Here is a 19,691-nt window from a genome sequence, read left to right on the forward strand (position 1 = left end):
TAAATACCAATAAATAAAGGGAGACTATTGCATTTGTATTTAACTAACAGTATTTGTATTTAGTTAAATACAAATACAGTAGTCCCCCTTTATCCAGGGCAGATAAATTCAAAGACCCCCAGTGGATGCCAGAAGCAGAGGATGGTACTAAACCTCATGCATACTACATGATCTGACAGCCCAGACAGCTACTAAAGGACCAATAGGTAGCGTATACAGCATGAATATGCTAGACAAAGGAATGTTTCATGCCCAGAGCAGGACAGAGTGGTATGGCAGGAGATTCTATTACACTACCCAGAATGGCATGCAATTTAAAACTTATGAGTTTTATATTTCTGGAATTTTCCACTGGATGTTTTCAGACAATGGTTGACCACAGGTAACTAAAACCACATACAGTGCAATTGAGCATAAGGAGGACCTACTGTATTATCATTTAAAAATGCATTCAACATAAAAATATTAATGAAATAGTTCACATCACTTTTTGTTTAAGACTTCAAATCTGGTGCATATTTCACATTTACAGCACATTTCAAATGAGACTAATTATATATCCGTTGATAATGGCCACATCTGGCTAGTGGGTTACTCTATTGGACTACCACAGTTACAAACCATTAGATCCCATCAATGTACATCATGAAAATACCAAACTACATTATGCCAGTTTTCAAGGAAACTGTGAAAGAATTGACTACTCACCAGTAAATTTCCAATTAAAATGACCATCAGGTAAAAAGGAATACACCAGGATTGGCCGGCAACCTCCATACAGTCCCACAAGGTCTCTACCCACTCTCCACAGAGAATTCGGAACACATTCAGGTAGGAGTGGAAAAAGTCATGCATGTGCCAGCGTGGGAGTTGACAGCTTTTGTCTATGCGGCAAACAAATTCTTCATAATTCTGACCAAACAGCCTCATGCCGAATGCAGCAGAAAAGAAGATGAATGTGAACAACAACAGGACCAAGTCTCTCAGGGCCACCCATGCGTTACTAAGAGACCGCATCAAAATCTGGAATGTTGGCCAATACTTCCCCAACTTGAAAATTCTCAACTAATAGAGCAATGTAAAATCAAGAACAAGAAACAAAGGACGAAAAACCTGGTCAGTGTATCAGCGTTATACGTATATACATATATAGCGTTTAGAGTTTTAAGCATTATTAATATTAACTACTGAACATTCATTTTATGTAAAATTCTTAATACATCTTAAATATTTGATAATTTTGTATACTCAGTCTATATATATATCCTCTTCTACTGATGTATTTTTCAATTCCTATTAAGCATTATACTGCTACAATTCCTCTAGCTTTATATTTTCATAACTGTTGGGGAAGTATTCATTCTTTGTTTTTGCTTTTCACAACATATTGAATACTTTTCCACATTTTTCCCGTATGTTGACATGAAAATGATATTGAAAGTCTTCCAGGATCCACTGGATTCTGATGAAGGTACTATCATGTATTTCCCTTTTAAAATAATATGTCAAAGACCAAACACAACATTCTAGGTTTAGTTTGGATAGTCCCCTTCCTTTCACTAGATTTTTAAAAATTTCTATTTATACAGAACAAGATTACCTTAATATTTTTGGTCACTATATCGCAGTAAGCTTACAGTCAACTACATCTCATACATCATTTTTTATACAGGCTATAACTTTTCAATTTTTGTGTGTTTCTTTGACAGAGTCTCTCTCTGTCACCCAGACTGGAGTGCAGAAGCATAATCATGGCTCACTGCAGCCTCCAACTCCTGGGCCCAAGTGATCCTCTCACCTTAGCCTCCTGAGTAGCTGAGACTACAGACATGAACTACCACTGTGACTATTTATTTTTTTTAGAAGTGGAGTCTCACTATGTTGCCCAGGCTAGTTCCAAATTCCTGGCCTCACTTCTCGACTTTTTCTAGGGTTCAGTTGTCTTTCTGGACTCAAGAGTGACATCTTACATTTATCTATGAAAAAAATTAATCATCTTAAATTCAGTCCATTACCAACCTTTAAAATATTTTGATACTATCTTTTAGCACATTTTCTGCAATTGCCAGTGCTGTTTCCATAAATGTGGTGACAACATCCTGTATATATTTCTCTTATTCATTAGAAAATATTATGGATGAAGATTTAAGACAGGATTCTGAATGAGCTGCTCTCTAGGAAGTAACTATTAAAATAAGATCAAATGGACTTAATTGTTCTTAATTCCTGCTACATACCTTCAACCTATCACCAGAATGTGACCATGTATAACTTATCTAAAGCTTATTATTTCAATAAACATTATTCTAATAACATTACTCCTTTGTTTAATTTTCTGAGTCTCACCATTACCCTACCTCATAGACATACACTAATTTTTACCTAATAATTATTATAGTAACATTCTGCTGGCCTGACTGGTCTTCCTTTGTACCTGACATTTAGAAATACTCACCTTATTTCGGCTTCTTGGTGTCATATTAGAATTCTACTTTGGAAACTCCTAATTTTCTTGCTTTCCAAAATGTACTCAGTTATCCTGACCCTGCTTCCTAAAACTGTATCTCAAATTTCCTGCATATATGGCATTATTTCCTTTAACGTTGTGGTCAAATAACAGCATTGGAGACTGCTTACTCTTTCCTTGGCAATAAACTCTTTAATCAATTCATTTAATACTTCCAATGTCCCAATGGGATAGGTATTACTGTAGCCCCATTTTATGTCTGCAGAAACTGAGATAAACTTCGATCAAATAAAAGTTAGGTATTGGATTCTACTTACCATCCTGAATAATCGAAGAAGAGCCATTCCTTCAACATTTGCTAGACAAAGTTCTGTTAAACCATGGAACACTATTACACTATCAAAAATGTTCCAACCTACTTGGAAATATCCATATGGATGCATTGCAATTATCTTAAAAATCATTTCTGCTGTGAAAATTCCAATGAAAACCTAAATGAAAACCAAACACACAGGTGAGAATATGATTCCAAGAGCTGTATCAGAATCTTCACACAAAAACTCTGTAACACACACTGTTTACTTGTCACTGTCACATTCTTCACAGCGTCTCTGTCAAGATCTGGTTAGTTGTAGAGTCTGCATTATAAGGACAGACTCATACATTTTATTCAACAATCTAATGTCAAACACTATATACAGAATCTTTCATTATTTTAATAAAATTCATCCTGGAAGAAAACAAACGAATATTTCAGGGTGAAGACCTTTCAAGTTTGAATGATTATTTTTGAGGTACGGAGCACATGATATGATATTTAATTTTTCAACCTCTGAAAAAACAGCACGAACCTATGGAAGCTGTCCTTTAAAAACTGTACTGGCAGAAATCACTAAATTGCTGTTTTGGTACCAAATAAATGTATAATTTGAAACTTGTTGCAGTTTGGCTGCTTTTATTAGTACCAAGCAACTAAACAACAACAACAGGGAAAGAAAATACATTTAAACGATATACATTTGCTTGAATGTGACCTATTTTTAAACTCATAGGAATTTGTTTTGTCTTTTGAATTGTATGTGAAAAAGGACAGGTGAATCTCAAAAATGCCAGGCTAAAATGATAAGTTCCAATCCTGGGCAAAGATACATGGTTAGAACAGACAGGGCCAACTGCTGTTTTAATCAGAATTAAGAATTCAGGAGTCAGGTGCTTGTTATTTCACCTCTGCCCTACTCTGATCTATGAGCTAATGGTACCAAGAGACTGTATATTTGGGAAGGGAGGGGCAATAAATAATTTCCATGTAATGTAACTGCCAAGCAGCTGGCTATGAATCCCAAATTTAAACTGGGGAATTTTAAATTCCAGCTGTAAAACTATTCAATGATAAGAACATTTACAAAGCAGGGGTTGGAGGCATAAAGCACAAACACGAGGCTTCATTCAATAATTATGCATATTGCCACACATTAGAGTTACAGAATAAAATAATGGGAATAATGATGAACAAAGAAAAGTTCAATGATAAGAAACTACAAGTGAAAATAATGTACAATGAGAGTCTTACCAGGTTTCCAATGTTGAGAAGATTGTTAGTTGATTTACTCATTGGATAATGCTCCAAGGCCAGAAAACATATGTTTAAAATTATGCATATGATAAGGAAAAGGTCAGTAAATGGTGCCATTACAATCCTATGGACAAATTCTTTCAATTTTGACCAACAGGGAGAACAATTCCATATCAAGAAAGTTGTCGCAAACTTATACCAATATAATGGGCATATCTTCTTGGATTTTTCAAGTTCTGAAATGAAAGAATACAAAAGTTAAACATTCTGGCCAGGTGCAGTGGCTCATGCCTGTTATCCCAGCACTTTGGGAAGCCGAGGTGGGCGAATCACCTAAGGTCAGGAGTTCGAGATCAGCCTGGCCAATATAGTGAAACCTTGTCAATACAAAAAATAGCCGGGTGTGGTGGTGCCTGTAATCTCAGCTACTCAGGAGGCCGAGGTAGGAGAATTGCTTGAACCTGGGAGGCAGAGGTTGCAGTGAGCTGAGATTGTGCCACTGCACTCTAGTCTGGGCAACAGAGTGAGACTCTGCCAAAAGAAGGAAAGAAAGAGAGAGAGAGAGAGGAAGGAGGGAGGGAAGGAAGGAAGGAAGGAAGGAAGGAAGGAAGGAAGGAAGGAAGGAAGGAAGGAAAGAAGGAAGGAAGGAGGGAGGGAGGGAGGGAGGGAGGGAAGGGAGGGAGGGAGAAAAGTTAAACATTCACAAATTGTTTTAAGTTCTAACTAATAGACAATTTTGACTTTTGCATGCAAAGGGAAATTTGAAGATAGAATTCTGATATGGAATTCAAAAACAGAAATATTCTATCCTAATAAAAAACTGAATGAAGGGAAACCCTCTCTTGGGCAACCCACTTTCTCAGCATGAGGAATCTCTCTCTCTCTCCTTTCTTTTTTGTCTGTTAAACTTTCTGCTCCTTAACCCACTTCACGTGTGTCCACGTCATTAATCATCTCGGCGTGAGACAACTAACCACAGCCTTGCATCCCCAGGATGAAGCCGACTTGATCATGGTGGATAAGCATTTTGATGTGCTGCTGGATTCGATAAAAACAAGCAATGGGAAAAGGATTCCGTATTTAACAAATGGTGCTGGGAAAACTGCCTAGCCATATTCAGAAAATAGAAACTGGACCCCATCCTTCCACCATACACAAAAATTAAATCAAGATGGATTAAAGACTTAAATGTGAAACCTAAAACCAGAAAAACCCTAGAAGAAAACCTAGGCAATATGATTCAGGACATAGGCATGGGCAAAGCCTTCATGACTAAACACCAAAAGTGATGGCAACAAAAGCCAAAATTAACAAATGGGATTACATTAAATTAAAGAGCTTCTGCACAGCAAAAGAAACTATCATCAGAGTGAACAGACAACTTACAGAATGGGAGAAAATGTTTGCAATCTATCCACCTGGCAAAAGTCTAATATTCAGAATCTTCAAAGAACTTAAACAAATTTACAAGAAAAAAACAACCCCATCAAAAAGTGGGCGAAGGACATGAACAGATACTTCTCAAAAGAAGACATTTATGTGGCCAACAAAACATATCAAAAAAAGCTCATCATCACTAGTCATTATAGAAATGCCAATCAAAACCACAATGAGACACCATTTCATGCCAGTTACAATTGCCCTCCTTAAAAAGTCAAGAAACAACAGATGCTGGCAAGGATGTGGAGAAATAAGAACGCTTTTACACTGTTGGTGGGAAGGTAAATTATCTCAACCACTGTGGAAGACAGTGTGGTGATTCCTCAAGGATCTAGAACCAGAAACACCATTTGACCCGGCAATCCCATTACTGGGTATATACTCAAGGGATTATGAATCGTTCTACCATAAAGACACATGCACATGTATGTTCATTGCAGCGCTATTCACAATAGCAAAGACTTGGAACCAACCCAAATGTCCATCAATGATAGACTGGATAAAGAAAATGTGGTACAGATACACTATGGAGCACTATGCAGCCATAAAAAAGAATGAGTTTATGTCCTTTGCAGGGACATGGATGAAGCTGGAAACCATCATTCTCAGCAAACTAACACAGGAACAGGAACCAAACACTGCATGTCCTCACTCATGGGTGGGAGTTGAACAATGAGAACACGTGGACACAGGGAGGGGGGCATCACACACAGGGGCCTGTCAGTGGGTAGGTGGCAAAGGGAGGGAGAACATTGGGAAAAGTGCCTAATGCATGCAGAGCTTAAGACCTGGATGCTGGGTTGATGGGTACAGCAGATCACCATGGCACATGTATACCTATGTAGCAAACCTGCACGTCCTGCACATGTATCCCAGAACTTAAATTTTAATTAAAAAAAAAAAATCTGTGTGTGAAAAAAAAGCTGAATGAATTAAATTTCCTCTATTGTGTTCATGCTTGGCTGAGTTAGACAAAAGAAAATGAAGCAAACTGTGTATTAAAAGAAAAATGTAGGGACATGCCTCAAGAAAACAAATATGGAACATAGTTGAGAACATTGTGACCTATAATGTCTAGATTTACATGCTTTACAAATTAATGCCTTTTGATATTGTCCATGATAAATAATTATTGGTTACACATAAAAATATAGAGATAAGTCTAGAAAGGACCTTGAGATATTAATGTTATATACCACAATCTCTATTTTTAGTCACAATTTAATATGTCCGTATGTTTTTAATGTTAAACAAAGAAAATTATTTAGTACTCTTTGGTAACTCTTTCCAATGTTTAAAACACCATGATTCTGAAATTTTTATGCATGGCTTATCCTAATATTCTCAAATATTTCTTAAATTTTTGTTGTATTACCGTCTAAGATTCTAAAGAAATTGCTGAATTTCTTTAAAAGTGAATTTTATGAGTAGTACCTTCAATAGTGAATGTCTAATTATTTAGTACTTTACCTTCCTTATGTCTGAGAGTAGCATCTTCCAACACATCCAGTGATGTGTCTGTGGAAGTTGGTGACCTTTTCTTCATTTCTATTTGTATGGTCTTGGCCTGAAAAGGAATTTGATGGTTTAATACTGGCATCCTCTCTTTGCAGGTCCAAGACTATAAGAAGGTGCACAGCCTTGCTTAAAACTCCAGTTATTCTCCTGGAGCTTTTTCTTTTTATTAAATTGATACATAATCATTGTACATATTTGAGGGGTATATGTGGTATTTTCATACATGCATACAATGTGTAATGATCAAGTCGGGTTAATTGGAATGCACATCATCTGAAACATTTATCTTTTTTTTGTATTGATAGCATTTCAATTCCTCTCCTATAGCTATTTTGAACTACATAATAAATTATTAACTAAAGTCACTGTACTGTTGAACACTAGATCTTATTCCTTCTATTTAACCATATTTTTTGCACCCATTAGCTAACCTCTCTTCATACCCCCTCATACATACCCTTTGCAGCCTCTGGTAACCACCAATAAACTATCTACTTTCATGAGATCCACATTTTTAGCTCCCACATATGACTGAAAACATGTGAAGTTGGTTTTTCTGTGCCTGGCTTATTTCACTTAACATAACCTCAAGTTCCAACCATGTTGCTGCAAATGACAAGACTTTATTCTTTTTAATGGCTGAATAATATTCCACTGTGTATATACTACATTTTCTTTATTCAGGTATCCATTGACAAACACTTAAGTTTATTCATATCTTGGCTATTGTGAATAATACTGTGACAAACATGGAAGTACAGATATTTCTTCAATATGCTGACTTTGTTTCTTTTGAGTACATACCCTGCAGAGGGATCCCTGAATGATGGTAGCTCTATTTTTAGTTTTTTGAGGAACCTCCATACTGTTCCCATAGTGGCTGTACTAACTTACATTCCCACTAAGAGTGTTCCAGAATTTTTGGGTTCTATCACTTGCCAATCTTTAGGCAGTTATTAAACTGATTTAGGAGTTCTTAAAATTAAATAAAATTTTATATTGTTAGGTCTGAGATCAAATATTAAAGGAGCAAAGACCATGAAATGGTTGTGGTATGATCCATATTTGACAAATAATCCAATATATAGTTTAGGATTATTGCAAAATATCCAATCAGAAAACATACTACTAAGTAATAACAGAGTATTTTTCTAACATCTTAAATTTTGTTAGGATAATGTTAGCTTTATAACTTTGTAAATGATCTTGATAAAATAAAAAATTGTTTGGCATTGTGATAATAAGTCTTGAAGAATAACAAGCAATGGAATGGATTTATAAGGGTTGTCTTAGATAGACCGTGTATGATATTAAATGAGTAGGACAGGCATAATTCTGTAAGAGAATTACTTATTTCTGTTTATCATGTCTCTTGAATAATGGTTTTAAGAGATCTTCTGCTTTACTGATCTTGCATTGGTAAGATAGTTAAAACTCCCAGACTTTGTTGTAGATATTACAAGTTCTATGCATTCATAACTCTGAGGAGTGTGACCATAGGTGTTTCCAGTGATCAGATGTAAAACGGTATTTGAATTTAAATGTTAAGAACTAGACAATGGATAGATGATATTACACTACAGTGATCCCCAGCTGTTTTTACATTTGACACATGCAAAGGATGACACTATCTGTGTATTTGTTAACTTGGGGTAAATAGATAAAGACTGCTCTTGAATAGAGTTAATTGACACAGGGCTGCCACTGCCCCACCACTGAGGGAGTTAATGGTTGAGGCTTGCCAATACCCAACCCAACATTCTGGCTGGCAAGTTCTGCTGTGGTATATCTTCAATGGTATAATAGATACCATGAAAATCGTTACATTATTCCACTATCAGTCAAGCCTCCTGCAATTTCACAAATACTACAGCTAGAGGAGGATAAAGCCAGTCATACTGCATACTAGGTTTCCTCAGACCAATGACAGACTCTGCAGGTCTAAGTTCCAGTTCCTCTTTTTTCCCCACCCCCCCGCCCCCAGTAGGTAAAGTACATGAACAGACACTTCCCAAAAGAAGGCATACTGTGGTCAACAAATATATGATAAAATGCTCAACCTCAGTAATCATTAGAGAAACAAAAGTCAAAACCACAACGATAAATTGTTTCCCACCAGTCAGAAGGGCTATTGCTAAAAGGACCAAAACAAACAAACAAACAAAAAAAACAGATGTTGGTGAGGTTGTGGAGAAATTGGAATGCTTGTACACTGCTGGTGGGAATGTAAGTTCAGTCACTGTGGAAAGCAGTTTGGAGATTTCTTAAAATAACTTAAAACAGAGTTAACATTAAAGCCAGCAGTCCCAATACTGAGTATATACCCAAAGGAATACAAATCATTCTATCAAAAAGACACATTCATGTTTATGTTCATCACAGCACTATTCACAACAGCAAGGACATGGGATCAATCTAGATGCCCATCAACAGTAGACTAAATAAAGAAAATGTAGTACCCTGGAATACTATACCACTCTAAAAGAAGAACAAAATCATGTCCTTTGCAGCTTGATGAACATGGATGCAGCTGGAGGCCATTGTCCTAAGCCAGTTAAGGCAGGAATAGAAAACCAAATACCATATGTTCTCACTTGTAAGTGACAGCTAAACATTGTGTGCACATGGACATTAAGATGGGAACAATAGACATTAGGCACTGGGGACTACTAGAGGGGCAAGGCTCACGGGTGGGCAAGAGTTGAAGGACTGCCTACCAGGCACTATGCTCACTACCTGGGTGATGGGATCATTCCTACAGGATCATTCCTACACCAAACCTCGGTGACATGAAATTTGCCCATGTAACATGTGCACATGTACCCCCGAATCTAAAATAAAAGTTGAGAAAAAAAAAGAAATTTTTAAAAAAGTAATCTAAAAGTTCAAGATGTGGATAGGTGTGGTGGCTTACGCCTGTAATCCCAGCACTTTGGGAGGCCAAGGCGGGCGGATCATGAGGTCAGGAGATTGAGGCCATTCTGGCCAACATGGTGAAACTCTGTCTCTACCAAAAATACAAAAATTAGCTGGGCATGGTAGGGCATGCCTATAGTCCCAGCTCCTTGGGAGGTTGAGGCAGGGGAGTCACTTGAACCCGGGAGGCAGAGGTTGCAGTGAGACCAGATCGCACCACTGTACTCCAGCCTGGCGACAGAGTGAGACTCCTTCTCAAAAAAGTTCAGAATGTAAGGGTTAGATTTTTGTTGTTGTTGTTGTTTAAACTATGCTTATTCTAGAAACTATTTTTAGCTGAACTATAAGTTTACATAAAATGTAAGTTATAATTTATGCAATTTCAAATTTTCATGACATTAAAAACCAATAGAAGTAATTTTTTGTTATTAAGATCTGGCAGGGATTTCTTATATGTGTATCTCCTAAAGACGATACTGTGAGACATAGTGAATAATATCCTTGATTATATCCTTAATGGAGAGGAATTAATTACTCTTCATAGAGCTGTTTCAGATAGGGACAATGTTTGTTGGAATTGCATTAAGAAGTAATTCAGTAAAGATAATTGTCCAGGGTGTGGAATGGGGAATAAAGTACGTGGTAATAATACTGTTGCTGATACAGTCAGTGCTCAATTATCTACTAATTTGGCTTCAACTATGAATAGATTTTAGAATATGAAATGAATAAACCACATGTCTGCCTAGTAAAATATTTACCTTGATTGAGCTTCTTATAAATATTGAATAAATGCACACACATTGGCCAAATACTAAGGACATAGCTATTTTACAATGAAAATTGAGAGGACTGTTACTCAACACCCTTCCTCTATGGGATATTTAAGACCTAATAAGGGCATATGCCTGAACTTTTGACAATCCAATATTAAAATTAAACTGGAAAAGGTGGCTAGGATTCTTTTTCTCAAAACTAGTTTAAGTATTTTTTGGAGCAGAAGTAGTAATAAGGAAGAACTTAGTCACATGTCTCGCATTTACCTGAATATCTGACAAATTTGTCATGAACTCAGGGTTACTCTTTCCTGTAGCCATGCTGGCCTTTTTAATTCTCTGACTCAGCCTGCCCACTCCATCTATTTAGCCTGGACACAATCTTCACATCTCAGCTCAAGTGTCAGTTTCTCATAGAAACCTTCTCTGACTCAGAGAATCCTTTATAAAAGGCCTTCAAAGGACCATGTCTCTCTGTTTTATTCCACTTGCCCCAGTTTCCTTTAATTTATTAAAGAAGAGAATAATAGAGCGAACCACCGAGTAACCAATATCCAGCCTCAACAATTACTAATGTTCTATTCTTCCTTTTTCATTTATTCTTCACTCTACTTATTTTCTGAAATATTTATTTTAAATGAAATTTCAGAGATAATACACTTTTCAGATAAAATATTAAGAATATAAATAACAACACCATTATCATGATTAGTAAAATTAGTAATTCCTTAATATTAACCAATACTCATATTATACCCAATTCATTACTCAAAAACATCATTACAGTTGATTTATTCTAATCAAAATACAAACAAGGTCCAAACATTTTATATACTTGGCAGTTTTATCAATTATCTTGTAATTTAATGTATTTTTTCCAACATGATTTATTTTGTAAAGATTCTGGGTTGCTTATACTTTAGACTTTTTCACACTCTGTATTAGGTAGATTGTATCATTTCAGTGTAATTTAATGTACTCCTCTCTCTCTTATAGTCTCTGGGGGAAAAAAAAGCAATTGGATCAAGACGCTTATTAGACTTAACTCAAATTTTGGGAAGAATGTATTGTATCTGGTATTTTGTGTTTTCTATTCCATAACAGCAAGAAACACATTGTCCTTGAGATACAATTTAGTGTTTATGATAATTTGATAGTCTATCTATCCATTAGACCATTAGCTTCATGAAGATAGACACTCTATTTGTGTTTATTAAAACTTTTTATATCCAGTGCTTTGTACAATTGTCAATCACATTTTAGTTAGATGAATTATGACTATCATTTTAAATGTGGCAAATATTTTTTAAAAATATTTGTATTTCTACAATTTTATATACATGATTATCTTTCTGAGATTTTGCCAGTAGTTGACAATTCATAAGACAGTTTCACCTGCAAGGAATGCTACTGTTTCAGCACTGAGCCTCCGGAATGAGGAAGTGAAGTGGTAAATGATGGATTCTATTCCTCAGTGTTGTGAAATCAGGTATCAGTGAGTATAGATCAATCTCTGCAGCTGTAACACCTCAATGAGGATTAAACTCAAGAATTCATGATGGTACTTATCATATGTCTGATGCATATTTGACCCTCAATAAACATTTTATATGACTGCTATCGTCACTTTTATTATTCTTTTAATTATAACTAAATAGCGTCAAAGACAAGAATTTTATGTTGCTGGGTGTTTCTCTGTTGGAACAGCCATGCCTTCTTGTGTTTGCCTTCTTGTGCTCTCTATAATTAGTGACTGATTATTTATTAACTTTATTATCATGAATTAAATTTTATAGTGTAATAATACAAACATTTTAATATCTCGTATAATATTATGGCTAGTTCTACGTTTCCCACTTTGGAGACTGAACCTCAATTTTCTAATGTGAAATATTGAGATAATTTTAATATCTCAAAGGGTTGTCACAGTAGAAAGGCAACAATGTATGTAAAAATTTAGCATTGCTAAGAATGATGGTTTCCAGCTGCATCCATGTCCCTACAAAGGACGCAAACTCATCCTTTTTTATGGCTGCATATTATTCCATGGTGTATATGTGCCACATTTTCTTAATCCAGTCTGTCACAGATGGACATCTGAGTTGATTCCAAGTCTTTGCTATTGTGAATAGTGCCGCAATAAACATACGTGTGCATGTGTCTTTGTAGTAGAATAATTTATAATCCTCTGGGTATAACTATCACAAGAAGAGAAAACCAAACACCGCATGTTCTCACTCATAGGTGGGAACTGAACAATGAGATCACTTGGACTTGGGAAGGGGAACATCACACACTGGGGCCTATCATGGGGAGGGGGGAGGGGGGAGGGATTGCATTGGGGAATTATACGTGATATAAATGATGAATTGATGGATGCTGACGAGTTGATGGGTGCAGCACACCAACATGGCACAAGTATACATATGTAACAAACCTGCACGTTATGCACATGTACCCTAGAACTTAAAGTATAATAAAAAGAAATTTAAAAAAAATTAGCATTGAGTCTGAAACATAGTAAATAAGCAATAAATGTTGCATGATATTAATGTTATTATATTGTTATGAGATAATTCACTTCTAAAATGTGAGTTTATTCAATCTGATTTTTTCCATAAAAATCAAGTGTTCTTAATATAGATTGCTGAGTGCAATCGTTTGTGTAAAAGCTCTCTTCAACATGATCCATAATATTGACATTTCATAGTAATTTTATTAATACTCTTCATAACGTTTTTCAGTTGCTTAGTATAGTGTAAGCAATGCTTAGTGCCTTACATGCATTTATTTCATTTGGACCTCACTACAACTCATAAGACAGGTACTTTATATACATTTTACAGATAAAAAAAGCTGAGGTTTAGAAAAGCTAACAAACTTGGCAAATATCATTCATCTATTAAGTAGCTAAATTGGGCTGAAATCCACATTTATCTGACTGCAGAGCTGTGCTTTTGGCCCATATGACCAACAGCTTTCCTATAATGTGAGAATATGAAGCACCTGAGCAATATCCCAGCAATTCCAGCATTGGAATTGACATCTCACTGGTTTGCAAGCAGATCAGTGGTCTGTAGAGCCCTCAATTTGTTCCATTTTACATTATTTTTTCCGGTTTTTGTATTTATAAATAAAAGGGGAAAATTCTTGCACAAATAGTGTATACTTTTACTTCCCAGAAAATTCTGCTTGATAAAATGTTCTAGGAATCTTCCAGGAAAAGAAATGGGTTATGGCCGGGCGCGGTGGCTCAAGCCTGTAATCCCAGCACTTTGGGAGGCTGAGACGGGTGGATCACGAGGTCAGGAGATCGAGACCATCCTAGCTAAGACAGTGAAAACCCCATCTCTACTAAAAAATAAAAAAAACTACCCGGGCGAGGTGGCGGGTGCCTGTAATCCCAGCTACTCGGGAGGCTGAGGCAGGAGAATGGCATAAACTCGGGAGGCAGAGCTTGCAGTGAGCTAAGATCCGGCCACTGCACTCCAGCCTGGGCAACATAGCAAGACTCTGTCTCAAAAAAAAAAAAAAGAGAGAAAGAAATGGGTTATGATTAAAAATTTTTTAAAAAATCAGAAAATGTGATCCAGAGCAGAAAAATGAGTGGAAATATTGTAAAAGTGGGAAATATCCAAGTTCTTCATAAGCAGAGTTAATAAAACATTTCACCTAGGATCAGAGAAGTATTGTTACATTCTTGGATACAATTGAGTGCAGCCATAAGCCCTTAAGATTGTGAAATACCTCTTTAGAACAAATTACACATTCAACATATCATTCAAACTCTAATCACTCAATCTGAAGGACCCCGGACTCATTTCTTAGAAACAGAAAGCTTTTGAAATTTGTTTTTCTGTGGCTTACTCATATATAATGGGAATACTCAATAGCCGTTTTTATACATGTTTTCTTCACACAGCCCACAATTGCTTCTTGTTCAATGGTATGCATGCTATGGACAAAAGTAGCTATCGAGTCATTCAGTATGATCTTACATCATGTTGTTCAGATCCCACTTTTTGGTACAATAGCTTTCTAAAGTTTCTTGACTGGTGATGACTTAATAAAAGGGTTATATACAGGGGAGTTAACATTTCCCTCTTTGACTTAGTAGGGATGTTTGGTATTAATGTACTTTACTACATATTCCACTTCGTGGGAGAGTGTATCTCGGACCTTTACTTTTCCCCCTTGTCTTATGCTCTTTATGAGAGGGTTCTGGGTACGGCTCCTCTCCATTTTTTGTTCTCTGGCTCAATGTAGACCTTTTTCCCATTTACCAGAAAGGTAGTTCAAGGAAGAGACGTGAGATTGCCAGGTCCTGCAGAATATTAGAAAGCTACTTCTGGTTGCTTTCTTCCATCTGGTCCCTTCTTTAAGCACACTCATGCACAGTTTAGATTTTTAAAGACAATTTTCAAAAACTTCCTTAATGCTACTTCTGTCAATACTTTCAAATTAATAGACCAAAGTTTTTGCTATGAGGCTAAATAAGCTGAAAAAAATATTAAAGCACAACACTAAGGTAGTTGAAAATTACAGTATAACATTGTTAGGTTTTATTAATCTGGATTTAATTATTTCAGGAATAAAATAATTCCCTGTACTATGATACATAGTGCATTTCCTCTGGGAAGAACTAGAAAGCCAAAAAAATTTTATTGCTGTCTACAACTTCAGTACTGTAATTTTATCCATCCTTTTAGTACTTTCTAATTTCTAAATTATGGAAGATTCTGTCACTTTTGCGTTAACACCAGATATTTTTCAAAGTTGTAGCAAAAGCAAGCTCTCTTATTGAAATTTTTTTGATCTTCTGATTACACACAGATATAAACATCTATTAGAAGTCAATGTACTCCAAGACCTTAAAAAGACACCTCTAGCACTGTGATTTTAAGAAGCATAAAAAAAAAGAAAAGAAAGAAAGAAACCATGTCATTTGCAGCAACATGGATGCAGCTGGAGGCCATTATCCTAAGTGAATTAACACACGAACAGAAAACTAAATACTACATGTTCTCACTTACTAAATGGGGAGGCTCAGCACTGGGCACACATGGACCTAATAATGGGAACAACAGACCCTGGGGAAGAGAAGGGGGAGGGCAAGGAAGGGCTGAAAAACTGCTTGTTGTTGGGTACCAAACACTACCTGGGTAATGGGATCATTTGTACCCTAAGCCTCACTGTCACGCAATATACCCACATAACAAACCTCCACATGTAGCCCCTGAATCTAAAAGTTGAAATTTTGAGATATGTTTCATAAATACCTAGTTTATTGAGTGTTTTTAGCATGAAGGGGTGTTGAATTTTCTCGAAGGCCTTTTCTGCATCTATTGAGACAACCATGTGATTTTTGTCATTGGTTCTATTTATGTGATGGATTACATTTATTGATTTACTTAGTTTGAACCAGCCTTGCATCCCAGAAATGAAGCCAACTTGATTGTGGTGGATAAGCTTTTTAATGTGCTGCTGGATGTCGTTTGCCAGTATTGTTAGACTGGATAAAGAAAATGTGGCACATATACACCATGAAATACTATGCAGCCATAAAAAAGAATGAGTTCATGTCTTTGCAGGGACATGGATGAAGCTGGAAACCATCATTCTCAACAAACTAACACAGGAACAGAAGACCAAACACTGCATGTTCTCACTCATAAGTGGAAGTTGAACAATGAGAGCACATGGGCACAGGGAGGGGAAAAATCATACATCGGCACCTGTCGGGGAGTGGGGGAAAGGGGAGCGACAGAGTTAGGAGAAATATCTAACACAGATGACAGGTTGATGGGTGTGGCAAACCACCAAGGCACATGTATACCTGTGTAACAAACCTGCACGTTGTAGACATATATCCCAGAACTTAAAGTATAATAATAATAAAAAGATGCTCTAATAAAGCAACTATTTAAAATTCTAAAAAAGTTGAAATTATAAAAAATTTAAAAATTTAAAACTGCATAGAAAAATAAAGACCACCACCATCACTAAGAAAAAGAACTAAAACCCAAACAAAAAAATATCATAGTATGAACCCAGGAGGCAGAGCTTGCAGTGAGCTGAGATTGCACCACTGCACTCCAGCCTGGGCAACAGAATGAGACTCTGTCTCAAAATAAATAAATAAATAAATAAATAAATAAATAAATAAATAAATAAATATTTTTAAAAAATCATAAGTGTGGTAGATTATTTGCAAAAATAGCCGCAGATTTCCTTCTTTTTATTTATACCCTTAGGAAATCCCTTTCCACCTCAACTCTAACCTTGGCCATGTTACTTGCTTTACCCACTGGACAATAACAAACGTGACACAAGCAGAGCCTTAAAGCACTTGGCATTGGTGCTTGCTCCCCTGCTGTGTTTTGCAATCTGTGACCACCATGAGACCAGTGATGAACTGTCTCAACTGAGCCTAAGCTATAGAATCAAGAGCAAATAAATGGTTGTTGTTTCAAGATAAAAAAAAATATATATATACACACACATATATATATACCTCATCTGTTTCATTTCCTTCTTGAAGTTCTTTTCCAGTCTGTTGAAATTTTGGTTCAATCCTCTTAGATGTTTTACCAACTCTCTGTTTTTCTTCTTCATAGGCCATGGCAAGTATGCCTAAGAACAAACTTGCCATATAAAAGGAAAACCAAAAACTTACCACAACAAAAAATATCACGTAGACTTTCCCAGACGCATAAAGTATCTAAGGAAGGTAGAAAGTAAGGCAAAAGAGTAAAATGTTATTTATCTTCCGTGATTCTCCTATTTTAAAATAAAAGGCAAAATTTTGTTAGGAAAATAATGTAGCCATAAATGGAATGCAATCATAAGACTGCTTAAGCACTGGCTCCACCTGAAGAAATAAATGAAAATCTTTTGAACTTGAGGCATGCATGTGAGATATAAAATATATGCTGTAAAACCGAGGGAAAATTAGTAATTTAATTAACTCAGGGTAAGTATTTGATTTTTATGTGTTCATTGATAGAGAAAATACATTTGAAATAATTGTCATCTCTCGATATAGAAACTGGACAGCCTCAACATGGAAAGTTATTTTCTTTGCAGAAGAATCTTTAAATATATGAAGCTTAACGAAGTCAGAGAATGTTTGAAGATTGTTTTTTCCCATTATTACTTTATGGAAAAATCACAGCAAAGTAAAAAATTAGTCTTTACAAGGAATGGAGAGCAGATTATTTCTTTGCCTGTCAGAGTATCTACTTTGGTGAAGAATCTTTGGACAAGCTACAAGGGGAAGTCAAATTACCCATTTACATGAAGGCAGTGCAGTGGGTGACATTTATGGATAGCAAATTACAACATTTTAGATTGCCAAACACAGCACTGACTAGCTTTTTATTTCATAATAACGGCCTAAGACAGATCAGAAAATTAAAATATTTAAAAAATTATAAGTAGAGCATTACAAATATAAAATATTAACCATTGATTTAACCTCATTGATCAAAAGTACATGAACAAAATTTAAGAAAACAAATGAGAAATTAAATTAATTTTAATTTAATTAAAGTATTAATTACAGAATTAATTAAAGTTAATTAATTAATTTAATTAAAGTATTATCTACAGAAAATATTGTGTGGATATAACAGTCAAGAATGTTTACAGATTAATAGGAAGTTCAAACATTCAATGAGAAATAATTTCTTGACCTAGTGTATATTTGTCTTTAAAAGTATTTTTAATAAGCCCTATTATCACAGTGAGTAAACTATTTAGGACTGGTTAAATATTTTGTCACTGAAGTAACTGTTATTTACTGTAGTGCATTCAGCAGTCAGGAACAGGTATTATAAAGTACACTGCAAACCCCATCTCTACTAAAAATACAAAAAAATTAGTTGGATGTGATGGTATTTGCCTGTAGTCCTAGTTACTCAGGAGGCTGAGGTAGGAGGATTGCCTGAGCCCAGGGTGGTTGAGGCTGCTGTGAGCCATGATCACACCACTGAACTCCAGCCTGGGTGACAGAGTGACACCATCTCTCAAAACAAAAAAGTACCCTTCAGGCCATGCACATCAGTAAATAGAGTTGGTTCCAAGTATTCATGGGTTCCATTTCTGTGGATTCAACCAACCATGAGTCCAAACTATACATATTAAAATTTTATCTATATTGAACATATAGACTTTTTATCTTGTCATTATAAACAACACAGTGTAACAACTATACAGTCTCATACCATGTAAAAACATTTAGGTCAATGACCAGCAGCATATACAACAGTGATCTCAAAAGATTCTAATGGAGCTGTTCTATATAGGTATATCAATTTTTTGTTTTTTTATACTATGTTTTTACTGTATCTTTTATATGCCTACCTATACAAATACTTAGCATAGTGTTCCAATTGCCTACAGTATTTAGTATAGTTACATGGTGTGCAAGTTTGCCGCCTAGGATCAATAGGCTACATACGCTATATAACCTAGGTGTATAGTAGGCTACATCATCCAAGTTTGTGGAAGTACACCCTATGATGTTCATACAATGATGAAATTACCTAATGACACATTTTTCAGAATGTATCCCTGTCATTAAGTAACACGTGACTGTATTTACATAGCATTTACATTGTACTAGGTATTATGAGTAATCTCATTTAACTTATACAGGAGATGATTTATACAGGAAGTATGTAGGTTATATGCAAATTCTATGCCATTTTACATTAAGGAACTTGAGAATTCATGGATTTTGGTATCCACCAGAGGTCCTGTAACTGATCCCCCATGGATACTGAAGGACAACTATACTTTATGTTTATTATCTTATTCAATATTGCTTTCAATATACAGAAGACAAATGGAAACTAGATAGGGAAAAAGCTACCAAGATCTCACAGTCTATGAGGGAATGCCTGAATTCAGAACTTTTGCTCTCTCCACTGTATAATTCTAGTGGAGCATAAAAGCATATGCTGTTATTAGCATAAAACAGTATATAATTTCTAGTTGT

General features: G+C 35.7%; 1 protein-coding gene across 2 annotated transcripts in view; it reads right to left on the reverse strand.

The window, feature by feature from the left end:
• The window catches only part of SCN7A (sodium voltage-gated channel alpha subunit 7), a 95,340-nt gene that overhangs the window by 37,104 nt on the left and 38,545 nt on the right, over positions 1–19,691 (reverse strand). For both annotated transcript variants that reach the window (XM_023188160.1, XM_023188161.1), the window contains exons 10-14: positions 17,205–17,411; positions 6,951–7,047; positions 4,038–4,276; positions 2,785–2,958; positions 709–1,065 (exon numbers count right to left, since the gene is read on the reverse strand). In XM_023188160.1, the coding sequence (XP_023043928.1) occupies positions 709–1,065; positions 2,785–2,958; positions 4,038–4,276; positions 6,951–7,047; positions 17,205–17,411 (1,074 nt within the window). The remainder of the gene's footprint in view (positions 1–708; positions 1,066–2,784; positions 2,959–4,037; positions 4,277–6,950; positions 7,048–17,204; positions 17,412–19,691) is intronic.

Source organism: Piliocolobus tephrosceles, chromosome 11 (assembly GCF_002776525.5).
Source record: "Piliocolobus tephrosceles isolate RC106 chromosome 11, ASM277652v3, whole genome shotgun sequence".
Taxonomy (NCBI): domain Eukaryota; kingdom Metazoa; phylum Chordata; class Mammalia; order Primates; family Cercopithecidae; genus Piliocolobus; species Piliocolobus tephrosceles.